Raw genomic sequence first — 16076 nt, 5'->3', positions numbered from 1 at the left:
AAGCAAAAATACATACATAGAAATTATTATACATATAACAAGCATGGTCGTTATAGGCTAAAGCAATTTTAAGAGAAGCAACAGAGAGATCTTGCATACATTTCAGTTGGCGTGTAGCTGTGCTCCATTGAAGTTTCTGCTAAAACAGCATGGTCGTTAATACGGGAAGCTGCTTTGGGAGTAGATTTTGGTCTTTCTCCAGAAGAAGCCGGCTTATTTCTTTGACTTGGCACATGATTTTGGGAAGAGGTCATGGAATCAGAAATCTTACCGGACATGGCCTGAACCTTTTTTAGAGAACCAGTGCTGGGACCTTTATTAACCAAAGATTTAGAGGCTTTTTGCTGCTCTGCAGCTGTTTTTGCTGCAGAAGCCAAATGAGGAGACTTAGGAGAAAACAAAATTGCTTTAGCCTCCTTTGATGATACCTGCTCAGATTCTGCTTTTCCAGCACCAGTACCAACATCAGAAGCAGGCCTCCTCTCCTCACTTACCAGTTGGCCAGGTAACACAGACTCATTAAGTGATTGTGAAGGTGTTTCCTTCTTGATGCTATTCTCAACTCCAGTAGAATCTCTAGCACTATCACTCTGCTGAGCATTAGCGGAACTCTGAAGATGTGTATCAGAATCAGATGGAAGAAGAGCTTTTGAATTTCTGGTAGATCCTCCATGAATTGGAGTTTTGGGCTCATCATCGTCGTCGTCATCAAATAGGCAAACCGCTCTCCGTCTCTTGGCCAACAGTGGAACTGGAGGTTTAACCATGTCATTCTTAACTTCGACAGAAACTCTTTCTACCTTGTCAGATTTAAGAGTAGCAGAACTAGACATAGCTTCCAATGCCCGCTTACGCCGCTTGGTTAAGGGCAGCACAGCTTCATCACCAGAACCATCAGGTCCAACATTACGTTTGACAGATTGGGCTTTCAATGCCAAAACCATTTCTCTCTTCACATGTGATGTGGAGTCTTTCGAGTCAGAATATTCAACCATTTTGCAGTCAACAATGTTAGAACTTGAAAGATCAGTCTTTGTGCTTTTTGTGGCAGATAGCTTGGCAGGAACATCTTTCGAATCTATACACTTTGACTTTTTTACAGGATTTAAATTTCCATTTGTTCCTAACCTCAGCTTTCCAGTGGTCCCAGCTTGAGCACTCTTTTTATTGCCAGAAACCTCACCCTTGGAACTGGCAATGGTGTCCTCTACATCTGATCCCTTGAAGCCTCTTTTGGCTCTTAACAAATCTTTAGTTTTCCCAGTGCCAATATCTGAATCTGACTTCAAACCATCCTGTGAAAGTTCTGCCATGCTGCCATTAGATGCAACTTTTCCATCTGATATGTCTTTATGCTGCTTATCAGAATCAGGGATATTGACACATTGACCAGAACTATCATCCTTTAATGATGTTACATCCAAGTTACCTTTTTGTCCTCCAACAGAACCATCAAATGCTTTTTTTGATCCAGAAGCCATTTTCTTTAACTTGTGCCCATTAGGAAATGCCTTCTGTCCTTTATCAGGGTGTTTGTTGATATCTTCTTTATTATCAGAAGAAGCCTCATCCTTCGATTGTGATCCATTAGATACTTTCATATTTTTCTCAGATGACAGAACTGGGGATAAAATATCATCAGCATGACATGAAATAGAACGCTTAATGTCTTCACTTTCAGTTTCACCCAGACTATTTGAGCAAGGCTCTAACTTAGTACCAAAGTCACATATATCTTCAGTTTTGGTTTCTCCATTAGGGATGACAGCACATGTCCCGTCTTTTAAGTCAACATCTTCTCCATCAACAGATGCAGCCTCAAAGCCAAGTGCAGATCTATCATTATCAAGTCTTGATTCACTTGATTTTTTTTTCTGCAACTCTTCAAACGCAACACAGATTTCCTTCACAGCTTGGGCAAAGTACTTAACTGTTTTACCTTGACACCGAGCAGACAATTTACTCTTTGACTCACTGGTGAATGCCTGAATGTCAACGGGAGCAACAAAAGCTCTGTGATGATGAGAAAATAAAGGGGCTAAGTGAGAAGATAATATGTTGTAGCAATCAACACAACCAACAAAAAAATAAGCAATAGAATATCAAGAGAGAAAATAAACTTGCAAAATAACATGGAATATTGCCTGGTTAAACTCAGTAGCAAAATAACATAAAACACCATCGCTTCAAACATGACTAACAATTACAATATGTAGAAACAGTCCAATAGAACAAGAGTGCCTAAAATTTTATCAAGAGCACTATCTAGAGACAATTTTTTTTTTCTTTTTTGCTGATAAACATTAAACTTCTATTAAAATCAAACATGAATAATGAAAGGGCACAAGCTCTCCGAACAAGCAAGAACGAGCAGACAAGACACCTAAACAGGAACCAAAGACACTACATAAAAGTATAGCTTCATTAAAATTAAAGAAAACAAAGTCCATTCACAAGCTGCATTCATTAAATTGGTCTTTTCGGAAATGCAAAACCATCAAATAAAAGAAAAAATGTCACTTCACCTCTTAAATCAGAGAATGGACAAGAATAATATCAATAATTCAACCTAGACATCTCTACATTCTGCAAGCAACTCAATTAACTAATCTCCAGTTGTAGGAGGAAACTACAATAAACTCGTTCATCCATAGACATATAATATTAAAGAAAAGCACTGAGCATGGCACAACATTGCACATAAATGTAAACCAAATCCCTCCCCACCCTGTTGTAAGAAGGATGTTAATCTCAAAGCGATATTATCACAAACAACCAAAAATGAAGAAATTAACGACAAAGATCAGCATAGTACAGGTTTTCTTTTTACTGTAAGTGTCTTTTCTCGATTTTAAGATATTTTTTACATCAGTTCTAGTTGTACAGGAACATGGTCTGCAATGGTGTAATACCCATCAACAGAAAAATTGTAAAGGTCACAATTGAAAACGTCACAAAACATTGAAAACAATTAGCCAAAGTCCATCTAAGGCAGAAGAAAAGCTCATAAGACACCATGAATCTAGGGAAGAATAAAGAAAAACCTTCAAGTACAGTACTTGCTCAATATTTATAGGCAGCCCCAAAACCCCACCACACTTTAAAACAAGTTTGAAAATTTTATTAAATATTCCTTTATGGAGCTATAAGATGAAGTCCAACTAAGCCAGCAGGAAGGCTCATGATGAACCTAGAAAAGAAGAAAAACCTTGAACTACGTTAATTGCAGAATTTTTGTAGGCGGAAACCTAGAATGCCACCACCCCACAAGGCCGCTGGCCAAAAGAACAAAGAAACAAGGAAAATTGAATTTCCAAGCCTGAAGACTGAAATTCAATCCCCCAGGAACTACCAACTGTCCTTTCACCAAAAGATAATTACAACTCGCTCCAAAGTTTACAATGGTGCTATTGTTTCTGATGAGTACTAACCGTTTCCATAAATGTTTATACAATTTAGCACAAAATAAATAATCTGAAAAGGACCATGCTATTAACACTCAAAACAATTCACAATCAGATGAAATCAACCACAATTACGATTGAAAGTTAAAGAATATATAGCTAGAATGTAGCATCAACTGTTCAATACAAATAATGGTGCTTCACTAAAGGTGGGGGAAGAAACTTAATGGCAATATTAGAGCAACATTGGTGGAAAAACGATATATATGCACATGAACTAATAATTCAAATACTTCACATGGTTTTAAAACGGGAAGTCGTACTCCTAATCAATATTTTCAACAACTTAACACCATTGCAAAGCTCATGTTGTGTATCAAGCCTCTGTACTGATGCTCAGCCACCAATGATTCAGAAATAAACATGTCAGAATTGAATGAAAAATACTCACATTTCTTGTGTTCCAAAGAATTGAACAAAATATTTCTTAGGGTCTGGAGCTCGATCCCAGTCTTCCGGTCGACTAATCTGAAAAATTTTACCAAATCATTCAGCAACCTTAATATCTTAACAAGAGTGAATTAAAAAGGTAATGACCTCAGACACAGTGATATCGATGTCAAAATTTAACCAAAAACCTAAAATGCACAAATATTGTGAAATAACAGTTTGAAATGGCATACAGTCTCATGTCCAAGATGAAGACCAATTTAAAACCGTAAAAAAGATTTTCACTTAGAATCTAGTACTTACAGCAAATCTGATGTGTATAAAAAAAATCCCAACATTTGTATCCATATCACCTATCCGAAGAAGAGTCGAAGAAGTTGGAAACACTAATATCCAAAATGGAGACAAATATAATCTCAATCAATCTCTTTATACCAAATCAAGTAACATATAGCATGCCTAATGTGCACGAATCCCACATTATGCATTATGTTAATCTGTTTACATTTATTAACAGCTGCTTTAGGAATTACGGTTCTGTCCAAATGCTCTTACATAAAACACTGTGAATTCAACATTACGAACTTCAAAGCCACGTCATCATAAATTGCATACCAATCAAAGTAGTGACCATCCATTTGTAAATTAAGCAAGCCCCACACAAATGCCACAATAAATTAACATTAGAACTCCTACTAAAAGCATAACACTTTTGAAAATTTAAATCCAAGACCTAAAAGATATCATCTAACCACTTCTTCCATCTTACAGTAAAATAAAGTTAATTTTCTAAAAACCCTAATGGGGCAAAAGGGCCGCATGTATCACATAGGAGCATCAAATAATATCATCATAAGGCAATTAAAAAAGGAAAAAAAAGGAACTGAAATAGAAACAGAAAGAGAGAAAGACCTTGGCAGGCCAAGCGGGAAAGCCCTTGACTTTGGCAAGAACAAGATCGCCCAAACTCAACTGACTCTTGGCTTTGGCCTTGTTGCCTCCTTTTCGACGACCACCAGCCATGTCGTTTTACAAGCTTATATCCACCACGTAAAATCCTAACCTAACCTAACCTAATTTCTAGGACCAAAAAAAAAAAAGGAAAAAAAAATTTTCTATCCTGCTATCAAAAATTCAAAGCGGAGATCGAATCCAATTGTACGGAGAATCCAAATCAAATGAAGCTAATGTGGAAAACCTAAAATCCAGAATATTCGGCCGGAGATTCTGCCGTCGGCAGGGAGTTCCGGCGACGGAGCGCTACGACATCGCAAGGAGAACTGAGTGATTGTATAGAGAGAGGAAGTGCGAAAGAGATGTTGAGGCGGTTGGGGAGAGAGAGAGTAGTTTTTGTGAGAGGGGGGGGGGGGGGGGGGTTTTGTTTTCGTTTTGGTTTTTGTTTTCTGGGGGAAGCAAGTAAATTGTAAGAAGGGTTATTTTGTAAATTACAAAGGATTTTTAGTACGCGCTAGGCCAGGGACAAGGAACGAGACGAGGTAACATCCTTTTCTTGTCTGTATTTTTGTCACCTTAATTTTTACCACCACCGTCTTAATATGGCATAAAATTTAGGCATATCTCTAAATAATATTTTATATTACATATTTCTTATTTCACGACAACAAAAGATTATAATATTCGCCATATTCCATCCAATTACAAAATGCAAATTCTAATTTTTTTCTAATAAAAATAATCTAATTGATATTTTATATATTTATTTATTAGATGATCAATTTTATAATTTATAAAATTACTTATTTTATTATCCCATTTAAATAAAATAAAAAAAGACAATTTCATCATCCAATGCATGATCACCGCATCAGTTAAAACAAATTTATTGAAAAAATTGCTTAAAAAGTGTAAAATTAATCATTGCCTTTGCACTGCCTCTTTGACAACAATACAAAATGAGCCATCACAACACTTGGATTTTGACATATAACTTCACCTAATTATTTAAAGTGTTTAGTATTAAAATCTCTCTTCTTTGCTTTAATTATATCATTTTGGCTTTTCCTCTTATTGCATTTTTAAATTTTAACTATCATTTTAATGTTTCTTTGATCTGTAAACATTTATTCTAAATAGTTATTGTGAGTGGTAATTGTTAACTCGATTGATCAGACCTCTTGAAGGTAGTACAAGAAATTTCCTGCACGAGTGGTTAATAAGATTATAGTGCCATTATGCAATACTTGATACACCCCACTTTTTTAACCCTTTTCTCTCTCTCTCTCTCTCTCTCTCTTTCTTTTAAGCAACTGTTTATCTACACATTTTTGCACTTTAAAGAAGGTCACAATCTTTGAACTTCATTTTTTTTTTTAATATTATTATCGCACATATTCTTAATCATTAACATCAGTTAATCCAATACCGTCTCGAAGGACAAAACTACGTTACAGAATCTGTAAGGTACAGACTGCAGCATCAGCCGTTGGATGTGGTTGGATGTGGAGTGAGAAACTAAACAAAAGAAAATCGGATGGTGGGATGACGGGAGATGTTTGTTACAGAATCTGTAACATAGACAGGTCCCCGTCTCGAAATGTTAAAATTGACACAAATAAAAAGTCATCTTTTGACTTTTAATATTTATACGATAATTTAGTTTGAATATGTTAAATGATTGAGAATTTGCGCACTCAAATCACACTTCACAATAGGACACTGAATTTTGCAAGTTAAATTAGGCCCTTCATAATAAACTTTTGACTCAAGTATCCTTCTCCACCAATTACCTCAAGACAAATATTTAGGTAGTAGACTCGATGCCTTTCAGTTTTCAATACTAAATGAGTCCAAGTGGCCCCAACCCAACGTCCTAGCTTTTCTCGAGGAGAATATTTAAAGCATTCGAAACCCTGGAAATCCTCTTCTACATGCACATCCAATGTGGCAATGTTAACCCCTCGCCCCCATGGTTTTTCCATCTTTCAAATACAACAGTTTTCAATTTGCTAAAATAAAAAAAGCTTATCCTTCTCAATAAATATACATAAAAATGGAAGCTAGATTGTTCAAAGCACACCTATCAATCAAAATGTCTGCCCTTCTCCCAAAAAAAAAAAAAAAGTCTGCCATTCCAAGGAAAATTAAGAACAAAAATGATAAAAAGAAATGCAAATGAATACATGGTAAACAATATGCAAGAAGTTTTCAACCACCTTGACCAAATATGAGAGAGAAGTCAAATAAAATTGCCGGAGCCATAAGTTTTAGTTAGGCACGCTGTAAAACCTCAAGACTCATTCCCATAAACTTGACCTACATATCATAGTGCTTCAAATTCAGAAGCACATTCAGCAACCTTCCACAGTTGACATAGTCAAGCTTCCTGAACTACCAAGTTACCTCAAGCATAAGCATGCACCAGTAATTCTCACAAATCCTGCTTATATATTATTGCTTCCAAGATCTATGCTATTACTTATATCAAATAATATCCAGCTGCTACCAAGTAAAGGCCAGTGGTACATTAAACAAAAGGGTTACAAGTGAAAGTGGGGCCTTGCTCCAAGGATGAAGTAAAACTTAGGCTGGTTGGAAGCATGAAGCAAAGCCAAAACTAAAATCTGCATTTCCATCAATAGCACACCATCCGAAGGTGTTACAATCAAAGACAAGACAACAAATTGCCTCATAAAAGTATGTTCTAGAAGAGAAACAAGTCAGAGATCCAAAACGAAAGAAGAAATTTCATATAAGCTCCAGAATCAGGCATCAACTATCAAATAAAGTTTACAAAATTTTAAATGAAGTTAAGTAATGAGAATAATTATTGGCAAAGACTTACCCTCTATTCCTAATTTGAACCTTTCTCTTTGCCTTCTTTGCCTTCTTTGCCTTCTCTTCCAACAGCATCAGTCACCAAAGCCATTGGTCTTTGATCAATAACCTCATCAATTATTCCAAATTCCTTTGCCTCTTCTGGGGTCATAAAGTAATCTCTATCCATATTCTTTTGAATAACCTCTATTGATTGCCCCGTGTGCTTACAATATAAAGCATTGAGTGCATCCCAGACCCGAACTATCTGCTTTGTATGAATTGTCATATCCTTAGCTTGCCCACTATACCCTCCAGATGGCTGATGAATCATGATAGTTGAATTTGGGAGTGCCCGCCTTTCCCCCTTGGTACCCGAGGCCAAAAGCAGGGAACCCATGGATGCAGCTTGACCCAAACAAATAGTATTAATTGGAGATCGAATGTACTGCATCGTATCGTAAATAGCAAGACCTGTACATAGTAAAAACACAGGCATTAGAATCATCATAATCATGAAGTCAACTCACAGCCATAAATATCATTCCAATGTGTCTAATCATTAGCATGTTTTCAAACAAATCAAAATGTTTTAGCCTCTTCAGTCATAGCATTTTGCCAAAACAAGCATAAACAAAACACTTTTAGGAATTAAGAAACTACTCTTATCTCTAAGAAGCAATTTTTAGGTCAGAAAAACACTTAGGTATGGCTTATCTGCTGGCCACAAGTACTTATTTAATTCCATAAGCTCTTTTCAATTTTTTTTGGTCATTGTTTGGTTATTTTTCTATAGAGCTTTTGAAGATTAAATAAGCTATTTTGTCTCTACTAGCAAAAACTCAAATTTAAACTTTAAAAACTCTACTAATAAAAGCTCTATTTGAAAAGCTATATTAAACAGAGCCTTAAGCTGCTGTTAAAAAAAAAAAGCACTTAAAATTTTTTTTTTTTTTTGGGAGAAAGCAATTGTAATCTTGATGTCTACACAATTAAGAACTATCAGCACTTCAGTCACAAATATAGTTGCCTAAAATGAGTTATAGAAATGAATTAAGGACATGATATAAAAGCTTAAATATCGATAAATTAAAATTCAGCGAATTGATAGAATGACAAAAAGAACCCAAAATGGAGAACCTGCGGTGACCTGGCCGCCGGGGGAGTTGAGGTACATGTGAATGGGCTTCGAAGGGTTTTCGGACTCCAAGAAGAGAAGCTGAGCGACAACGACGTGGGCGGTGTCGTCGTTGATAGGTCCGTTGATGCAGATGATTCTCTCCTTGAGAAGCCTCGAGAATATGTCGTACGCTCTCTCCCCTCGCGACGAGTGCTCGATCACCATCGGTATCAGACTGAACGAACGAGCTGAAATTTGAGCCGACGGTTTCGACAATTGTAGAAATTTAGTGGCCATTGAGGTTCGAGATAACAGATTCATCATGCTTTGCGTTTTGGATTCAGAAGAACGGAGATGACGATGATTAGGGCTTTCGTTTTTCACAGTTTCTGAGTTTGGGAAATATTTACGCTCTCAGTTGGGCTGGGCTGGGCTGGTAAATGCTAATTATGAATTTTCATTTTTCATAATTAATAAAAAAATGGGTAAATTTTAGATTTGCCCTTCTAAATTGATATTATCTTCAAATTATCCTCTAATCAAGTTACTTCTATTTTTATTCAACAAAAAAAATAGTAAAATTGGGTGGATTGATGAAAAATTTTGTTTTCCTAAAAATAAGAGAAAAATTAGATAGATTGTTGAAAAATTCTTTATTTCTCCAATAAAAATTGATGTTTTAAAAAATAAATAGGTGATTTGAAGATAATCAATTCACGAATAATTTAAAATTAACCCATCAATGGTTCTTCTAAGTTCAAACAATGGTTTAATCTAAATTAAAATGGTTAATTTTAAATTATTTCTCATGTAAATTTACTATATTCAAATTATTTTCCGTGCTTTTCAAATTCTCCAATCTATCCCCATTTTTATTTAATTACTCAAGGTTTTCAAAAGTAAAGGGTAATTTGAACATAGTGAATTTATGAGGGGATATTTAAAAATTTACCCAAAAATTGGGGAAGAAAATATGGGATATTTAATTTTTCTTTATAAGATTTAATCTTTATTCTTAAAAATATAGAAAGTATCTTTTTTTTGTAATTTTAATTTATGAATTAACTATTTTTTCTTCAAAAGTTGGGTCTATGCTGAAATTGATTTTTCCGACCCCCTAGAGTATTTAAATTTGAACTCATGTAGTTAGTTAGAAAAGATATTTGAAAATACTTGGATAAAACCCAAGAGACTATTTTATGAACTGATTAGATATATAAATAAATTGTATCTCCTGTACATTTAACGGAACACAACGCCAAAAGATATTTGACCAAAGTATTTAGTATTTCATCGAAAGAAATTGAAACAAAACTCGAAAATTAAAAAGTAACTTAAAAACATCAATTCTTGATCAAAAAAAGATATTGTATGCCAGTTATAAGAATGGACAATTTTCAGGTGAGTTTGGCAAAGTTTTAAAAAATGAGAATAAAAAATGATGTTTTTAAATTATTTTTCAAAAAACTAAAACTATAAAATTTGTATTTGTTAAGAGATATTTAGCTTAAAAATTTTGATTTGTTTGTATATTTGGATTATCATTAATATTGGAATAAATTATTCCGAATAATTTTTTTAAAGAATTATTCCGAATAATTAAAAAAAAAAATCACAGCCTCAAGTGGGATCCGACTACACTCTACGATTTATTGATTCTGGAGGCCCAACAGCCCAAACACCCCAATGACTACAAATGGGCTTTACCAGCCCACTGCGATTACTGCAATCATTGGTCGAGAATGCGGCCTTGACATAGCAGAATAGTCAATATCCTTGCATAATTGTTTGCTGTGGGGGTCTTTTTGGAAGGTTATCTTCTTCTTCTTCTTTTTTAAGTACTTTCGACTAAAGTTTATATGATGTTTATGATAATTCAAGAGAATATTATTGCATTTACAATATAATAGCAATTTAGGGTTAATTTGAGATTAAAGTTGAGTAGTTGTACCTTAAAAGCTAAATTATTAAAGTTTTTCGTAAGCATTACCTGTTGTAGTTTAAAAACTAAACTAATTTGATTGTCCACTTGTATTTAAAAATTCTATTATATCTTTATTAATTTTTTTAAAATTATTATTTAAAAATTATATTTCTTGTATACTATTAATTAATTCGATTATATCTTTATTAATTTTGTCAAAATTATTATTTAAAAAATATATTTCTTATATACTATTAATTTTATTTAATAGTTACTGTTTTTTTATATACTATTAAACTAATTTGATTTTACACTTGTATTTAAAAATTCTATTATATCTTTACTAATTTTGTCAAAATTATTATTTAAAATTATATTTCTTATATACTATTAATTTTATTTTATAGCAACTTTTTTTTCGCAATAATTGTATTTTAAAGTTACAACACTTCAAGATCAAACAAACTTTCAGTCGTTTTATATATACATGTAAGTAAGATAATAAAATGATTATTCACTTTTGGAATAATCCATTAAAAAACAGTAGTATTTTTTTATAAAATTCTAGGGGTGTTCAGAATCCAATCCGATTCGCTCAATCCGTCCGATCCGCTGAATCTGATCCGTATAATTCCGATCCGTGGATTGGTGGATTGGATATGGATTTAAAATTTAAAAATCCGCAGTCGATGGATTAGATATAGATTTACTTCTGTAAATCCGCATAAATCCGTGAATCCGCAAAAAAAATAAATATATATATATAATTAAAAAATTATAAATGTGACATTGCATAGTTACTAAGCACTATAACATATCTTAGCTATTACCCAATAATAATATAAAATGAAAAATAATTAAATAATCAAATATACAAATATAACTTGTAAAAATTGTAAAACAAAATAAAAACAAAGTCACACGCACTAGCAAAAGCAAAGTAACATAATGCTAAGTCACCAATAATTTGCAAACAAAAAACCTTAAGCTTCCCCACCGTCACACACACTAGCAACACTCAATACTGGTTGGATATACTCTCGACACGGATTTAAAGGACATCGGCCGCGCGATTCCGGCGAGAGCAAGCCATCTTCTTTCCCAAGTCCATCGAGCCACTTCACATTCACTGGTTCCAGCTGAACAATTTCACTATCACAACCTTCAAGATCGCTACCTGTACGGCTTCTCCTGGTTCCCATTGTGGATGACTCCATAATCACCATTTTTTAACAGGTGCAACAGCCTTGGTGAATGATCAGACTGTATTTGGTTTCCGAAACTTCGCCATTTCAATTAATTGTGGCTTTATTTGAACAATTAAGCTTGGTGTGTTATATTTTGAAATTTTGAACGTATTATTGTATCTTTATTTGAATAATTAGTCTCAATGTGTTATATTTTGAAACTTTAAATGTATTATTTTAGCTTTATTTAAACAATTAATTTATTTAAATTTTATTCAATTTTAAATTTAATTGGTAGCAAAATTATTTTTATATTAGATTTTTTTATTTCATTAGTTGGAGAGAACTAAAAATTTTTAATTCGAAAACTAATGCGCAAAATGGTGGATTGCATATGGATTGAGTCAAATCCGTATCTGATCCGCAGACGTATGGATTGGATATGGATTCAGTCAAATCTGCATCCGATCCGCAGATGTATGGATTGGATTTGGATTGAATTTTATCAATCCGTGGATTGAATTGAAAAATTATAATCCGCAAAATCATGGATCGGATATGGATTGATGTCCAATCCGTAAAATCCGATCCGTGAACACCCCTATAAAATTCATTCAATCATGAGCACACTTATGTCCAATGATAGTGCTTGGAGGAATCATGAGCTCAATGGTGCTTAATAAGGATGAATCAAGAGAAATAGAAATAGAAGTTAAGGAATGACAAGTAATAAATACGGTATTTTACAAAGTACGTGTTTCGACTACTATAAGATGACTTTTATTTTATCTATGATAAGATCGCATTTCCATAGGATGTATCATCAAAGACACAAGTTAAAAAAAAAAGTTTATTGAATAAAAAAGATCATCTAAGTATCTGTTTTGTATATCTTATCAAATTGACATACATGTTTATTCAATCTTATAATTTTTTTTTAATTTTTGTTTTAATTTGGATTTTTTAAAGTAAAGATTTTGAAAATTAAATAAACTACTTTATATATTACTAGTAAAAGCTCTACTTTTGGGTAGAGGTTAAATTTTTTTTAATATTAAAATATTTAAAATACCATTTATTTATTTATTTAATAATCTTATTTAATTTATTTTATAAAATAACTTTAAAAAACTTACCTATTAAAATAATTTTACAATTTTTAATAAAAACTCTCATTGATAACTAAACAACTAATTTTTTTAATAAAAATTATATTTGTAAAAGTTTTACTTAAATAAATTATATTTGAAAAGTTATAATAAGCAAACCTTAAGTAGGTTTGGTAACGAGACATGTTGGAACACTTACTAATACTCGACTCATTAATTTTTTTCATTGGGTCAAAAATTAAAACTAGACTCGCTTGTTATTGTTATTATATTGCACAAAAGAAAATTGTTATTAATTTCTAAATATAAAATATTAAAAAAATGGCAAAGAAAAACCATAAAAACAAAGGTTTTACAAAGCAAACAAAACAATTATGCATAAAAAAAAGTCTTTTCTTAATAAGCATACAAAATTTTATTAAAGAGAAAGAAAGTTGAAGAGACACAACTTAATGATATGCAAGAATTGCAAAATAACATGATATTTAAGAAGATCCCAATTAGTCTCGTGCAAACTTATTTTGATAGGTATAATTAAGCCATTCATTGCGCCATATCATACTTGAACAATTTAATCCTAGATTTGCAATAGCCTCAGTTACGAAATTTCATTCACAACATATATGTGAGCAAAATAATTCATAATGTTTACATTGTATATAAAAGTTCACAAACATTTGTTATTATTATTGTTGCTGTTGTTGTTGTTATACTATTAAACCATACGATTTAATACCTTTCTAACTTAGACTTTAACAAATCCAAATTCTTTGATTGATTGATTGATTTTTTTTTTAATGGAGGGAGAGAGAGAGAGTGATGATCTTTATTTAGAATCATGGATTTTAGCGGTTCAAGCCCCCACAATGCTTATTCCTTGCAAATTGTGAGTGGAGTATGGATATTCCTCTTCTGTGAGAGATTATTTGTCTGGGCATGTACTTCACAGAATTCAATGTAATAATGTAAGTCTCAATCGTGTATATCTGATTGTAATTATCAGTGTAATATATCTGTTATAATAGCAGTTGTTGTACATATCTGTGTAATGCAGTAATATGATGTTTAATCAGTATTAAAAAAAAAATTATGGATTTTATTAAAGAGAAGCTATTAAGTGACATGAATTAATGCCAGTTGTTATGATAAAACATGTTTCATAATTAGTCAATATAAAATAATTAGTACATTCTTCGTTAAGTTGTTGTAGCCACTATTCTGCTGCCATTATCCGTATCATCCACGGTTTGTCATATTGCCTTCACAATTGCGTAGGTTTCAATAGTCGCATAGAGGTCCTGATCACCAACTTCATCAATTAAATAAGTAACGTAATATATCATTAACACCATTAAAAAAAAAAATAATAATCATAATTTTCAGAATCGGTAGTGTTGAAGTTTAGTAAAGAGAAAAAAATATAATCATCGTTTTCAGGTTACGATGTGATCGTGAAAAAGGAATACTCAGAATCAAGAATAGGTAAAATAACAAAAAATGTACAAAGAAAATGTTTTTTTTTTAAATAAAAACGATATTTCGTTTGGGCCAAGGCTGAGGCGATCGGAGAAACCTGCAACGAAAACTGACCGCAATGCAAGAGCCACAGGGCAAGTCCACTTAATCAAAAATTAATTAGAAGCACGTGCAATGCACATCTAATCACGTGACATTTCCAACTGCCCAATTAAAAGAACAGCAGAAACTAGAAAAGTAGAAAATTAACAAACTTCTAGAAACATCGCTGCCTTTTCACAAATTTAGATATGTTTCTATCGTTAATTTACACGAAATGCCATCGGCTCAGTTTAGCAAAAACTGTAGGAACACCACTAACATGCACATTAATGTCCCAAAAAAAGAAAAAAATGAAAAAGGACACAAATTTATCACAAAGCAGGCACGGTCCTGTGATCCCTCTCCAGAAATCCCTCCAAAACCACCCTCTTCTTGTACTCTTGAGAATTCATATCAAGATCACCGTTGATTTTCATCGTCGCGGCATCATCATTCTTGATGGCCCTTAATCGAGGGACGAAGTAGAACCATGCAGACGTACACAAAATCGCACACAATCGGCCCCAGATGAACATAATAATCAAAGTGACCACAATAATGGACATGCCCACAACCGGGTCAAACTTGTTGACCACCATCGCATTATCATCTTGGCCGGTCTTCTTGGGCACGACCCGAGATTTCGACGACAACTGGTTCGCCCGTTTGTGACGGGCCGGAACCGGCATAGAAACTGAGTGTTTTAACGTAGCAGCAGCAGCCTTACCCGCGTTGGAATCAGTCGTCCTAGCACGAGGAGGAGGCTTGGGCTTGGCGACGACATCGGGCGAACCGGGCTGATTCGAGGACCCGTTTCTTATGGCGTCTATCTTGCGGCGGAATGATAACCGCTTCCGACGCGTGGCGTCCTTTGAAGTATCCGCATGACGACGATCAAGTGATTTCCGATTTTCAAGGGTGTTGTTTTGTTCGGGTCCCTGCGTTGTCCGAATAAGTTAATCCATTTATTATGCGACAGGTATAGAAACAAGATATTCTGCATCATAAATAAATAATTTCTTTTTCTTACCTCTTCAATCATTTCTTCCTTCACGAGAGTTTTAATTTCGCGAAACGGCATAGTTTTGGTGTTTGAATTCGTGCGCTTTTTGAACAACCTGTGAATCTTCCATTTGGGTTTAAAGGAGTTCGATGACTTCGATGAATGGATATTGTTTTCAGACAGATCCGTGCTCTTGTCCGAAGGAGTATCTAAAGGGACCGTTTTAGCGGAGGAGTTTTTCATACGAAACATTGGCCAAAAAGAAAACAAACCAGTAGTAGTAGCAGTATCTAAGGGGACTGTTCCTTTGTCTTTATCGCCGCTGTTACTGGATTCAACTTCAACAACTTTGTTCACTGATGATATTTTCTCGGAAAAATTTTCATCTTTCCGGGAAACCCCAAAACAGCAAAGAAAGCCGGCGCTTCTTCTGGGTTTTTTGTCTGGGGCTTTTGCCATGGAAGGGAGGAACGAGCAGTCGGCATGGAGGACTTTGAATAGAAGGGAGCGGTTGGCGACTTGGGATCGCTATAACTACATAATTATGA

At 33.8% G+C, this 16076-nt stretch overlaps 3 protein-coding genes across 3 annotated transcripts in view; all 3 read right to left on the bottom strand.

The window, feature by feature from the left end:
* The window catches only part of LOC18044812 (ENHANCER OF AG-4 protein 2), a 9475-nt gene extending 4264 nt beyond the window's left edge, over positions 1 to 5211 (bottom strand). The window contains exons 1-3 of the mRNA XM_006437526.2: positions 4767 to 5211; positions 3856 to 3932; positions 100 to 2013 (exon numbers count right to left, since the gene is read on the bottom strand). Coding sequence (XP_006437589.2) covers positions 100 to 2013; positions 3856 to 3932; positions 4767 to 4877 — 2102 coding nt within the window. The 5' untranslated portion in view covers positions 4878 to 5211. The remainder of the gene's footprint in view (positions 1 to 99; positions 2014 to 3855; positions 3933 to 4766) is intronic.
* Positions 5212 to 7538: 2327 nt separating this feature from the next.
* Positions 7539 to 9170, bottom strand: LOC18044809 (ATP-dependent Clp protease proteolytic subunit 2, mitochondrial). The gene is made up of 2 exons (XM_006437522.2): positions 8769 to 9170; positions 7539 to 8102 (listed from the first exon to the last, which is right to left on the bottom strand). Exons 1-2 carry the CDS (start codon positions 9070 to 9072, stop codon positions 7666 to 7668), a joined length of 741 nt encoding a protein of 246 aa, XP_006437585.1. The 5' UTR covers positions 9073 to 9170; the 3' UTR covers positions 7539 to 7665.
* A 5485-nt stretch (positions 9171 to 14655) lies between these two features.
* On the bottom strand, positions 14656 to 16076 carry LOC18044808. Its single transcript, XM_024186718.1, has 2 exons — positions 15556 to 16076; positions 14656 to 15463 (listed from the first exon to the last, which is right to left on the bottom strand). Exons 1-2 carry the CDS (start codon positions 15985 to 15987, stop codon positions 14858 to 14860), a joined length of 1038 nt encoding a protein of 345 aa, XP_024042486.1. The 5' UTR covers positions 15988 to 16076; the 3' UTR covers positions 14656 to 14857.

This window comes from Citrus clementina, unplaced genomic scaffold (genome assembly GCF_000493195.1).
Source record: "Citrus clementina cultivar Clemenules unplaced genomic scaffold, Citrus_clementina_v1.0 scaffold_4, whole genome shotgun sequence".
NCBI classification, from domain to species: Eukaryota; Viridiplantae; Streptophyta; class Magnoliopsida; order Sapindales; family Rutaceae; genus Citrus; species Citrus x clementina.
Note: the sequence above shows the minus strand (reverse complement) of the source record. Positions and strands in the feature narration are given on the sequence as shown.

Excerpts from the sequence above, each read along its gene's own strand:
- LOC18044809 (XM_006437522.2), bottom strand. The coding sequence starts at position 9,072 with ATGATGAATCTGTTATCTCGAACCTCAATGGCCACTAAATTTCTACAA. Across the intron at positions 8,103-8,768 it reads CGGCGGCCAGGTCACCGCAG|GTCTTGCTATTTACGATACG; the intron begins GTTCTCCATTTT and ends TACTATGTACAG.
- LOC18044808 (XM_024186718.1), bottom strand. The coding sequence starts at position 15,987 with ATGGCAAAAGCCCCAGACAAAAAACCCAGAAGAAGCGCCGGCTTTCTT. Across the intron at positions 15,464-15,555 it reads AGGAAGAAATGATTGAAGAG|GGACCCGAACAAAACAACAC; the intron begins GTAAGAAAAAGA and ends CGGACAACGCAG.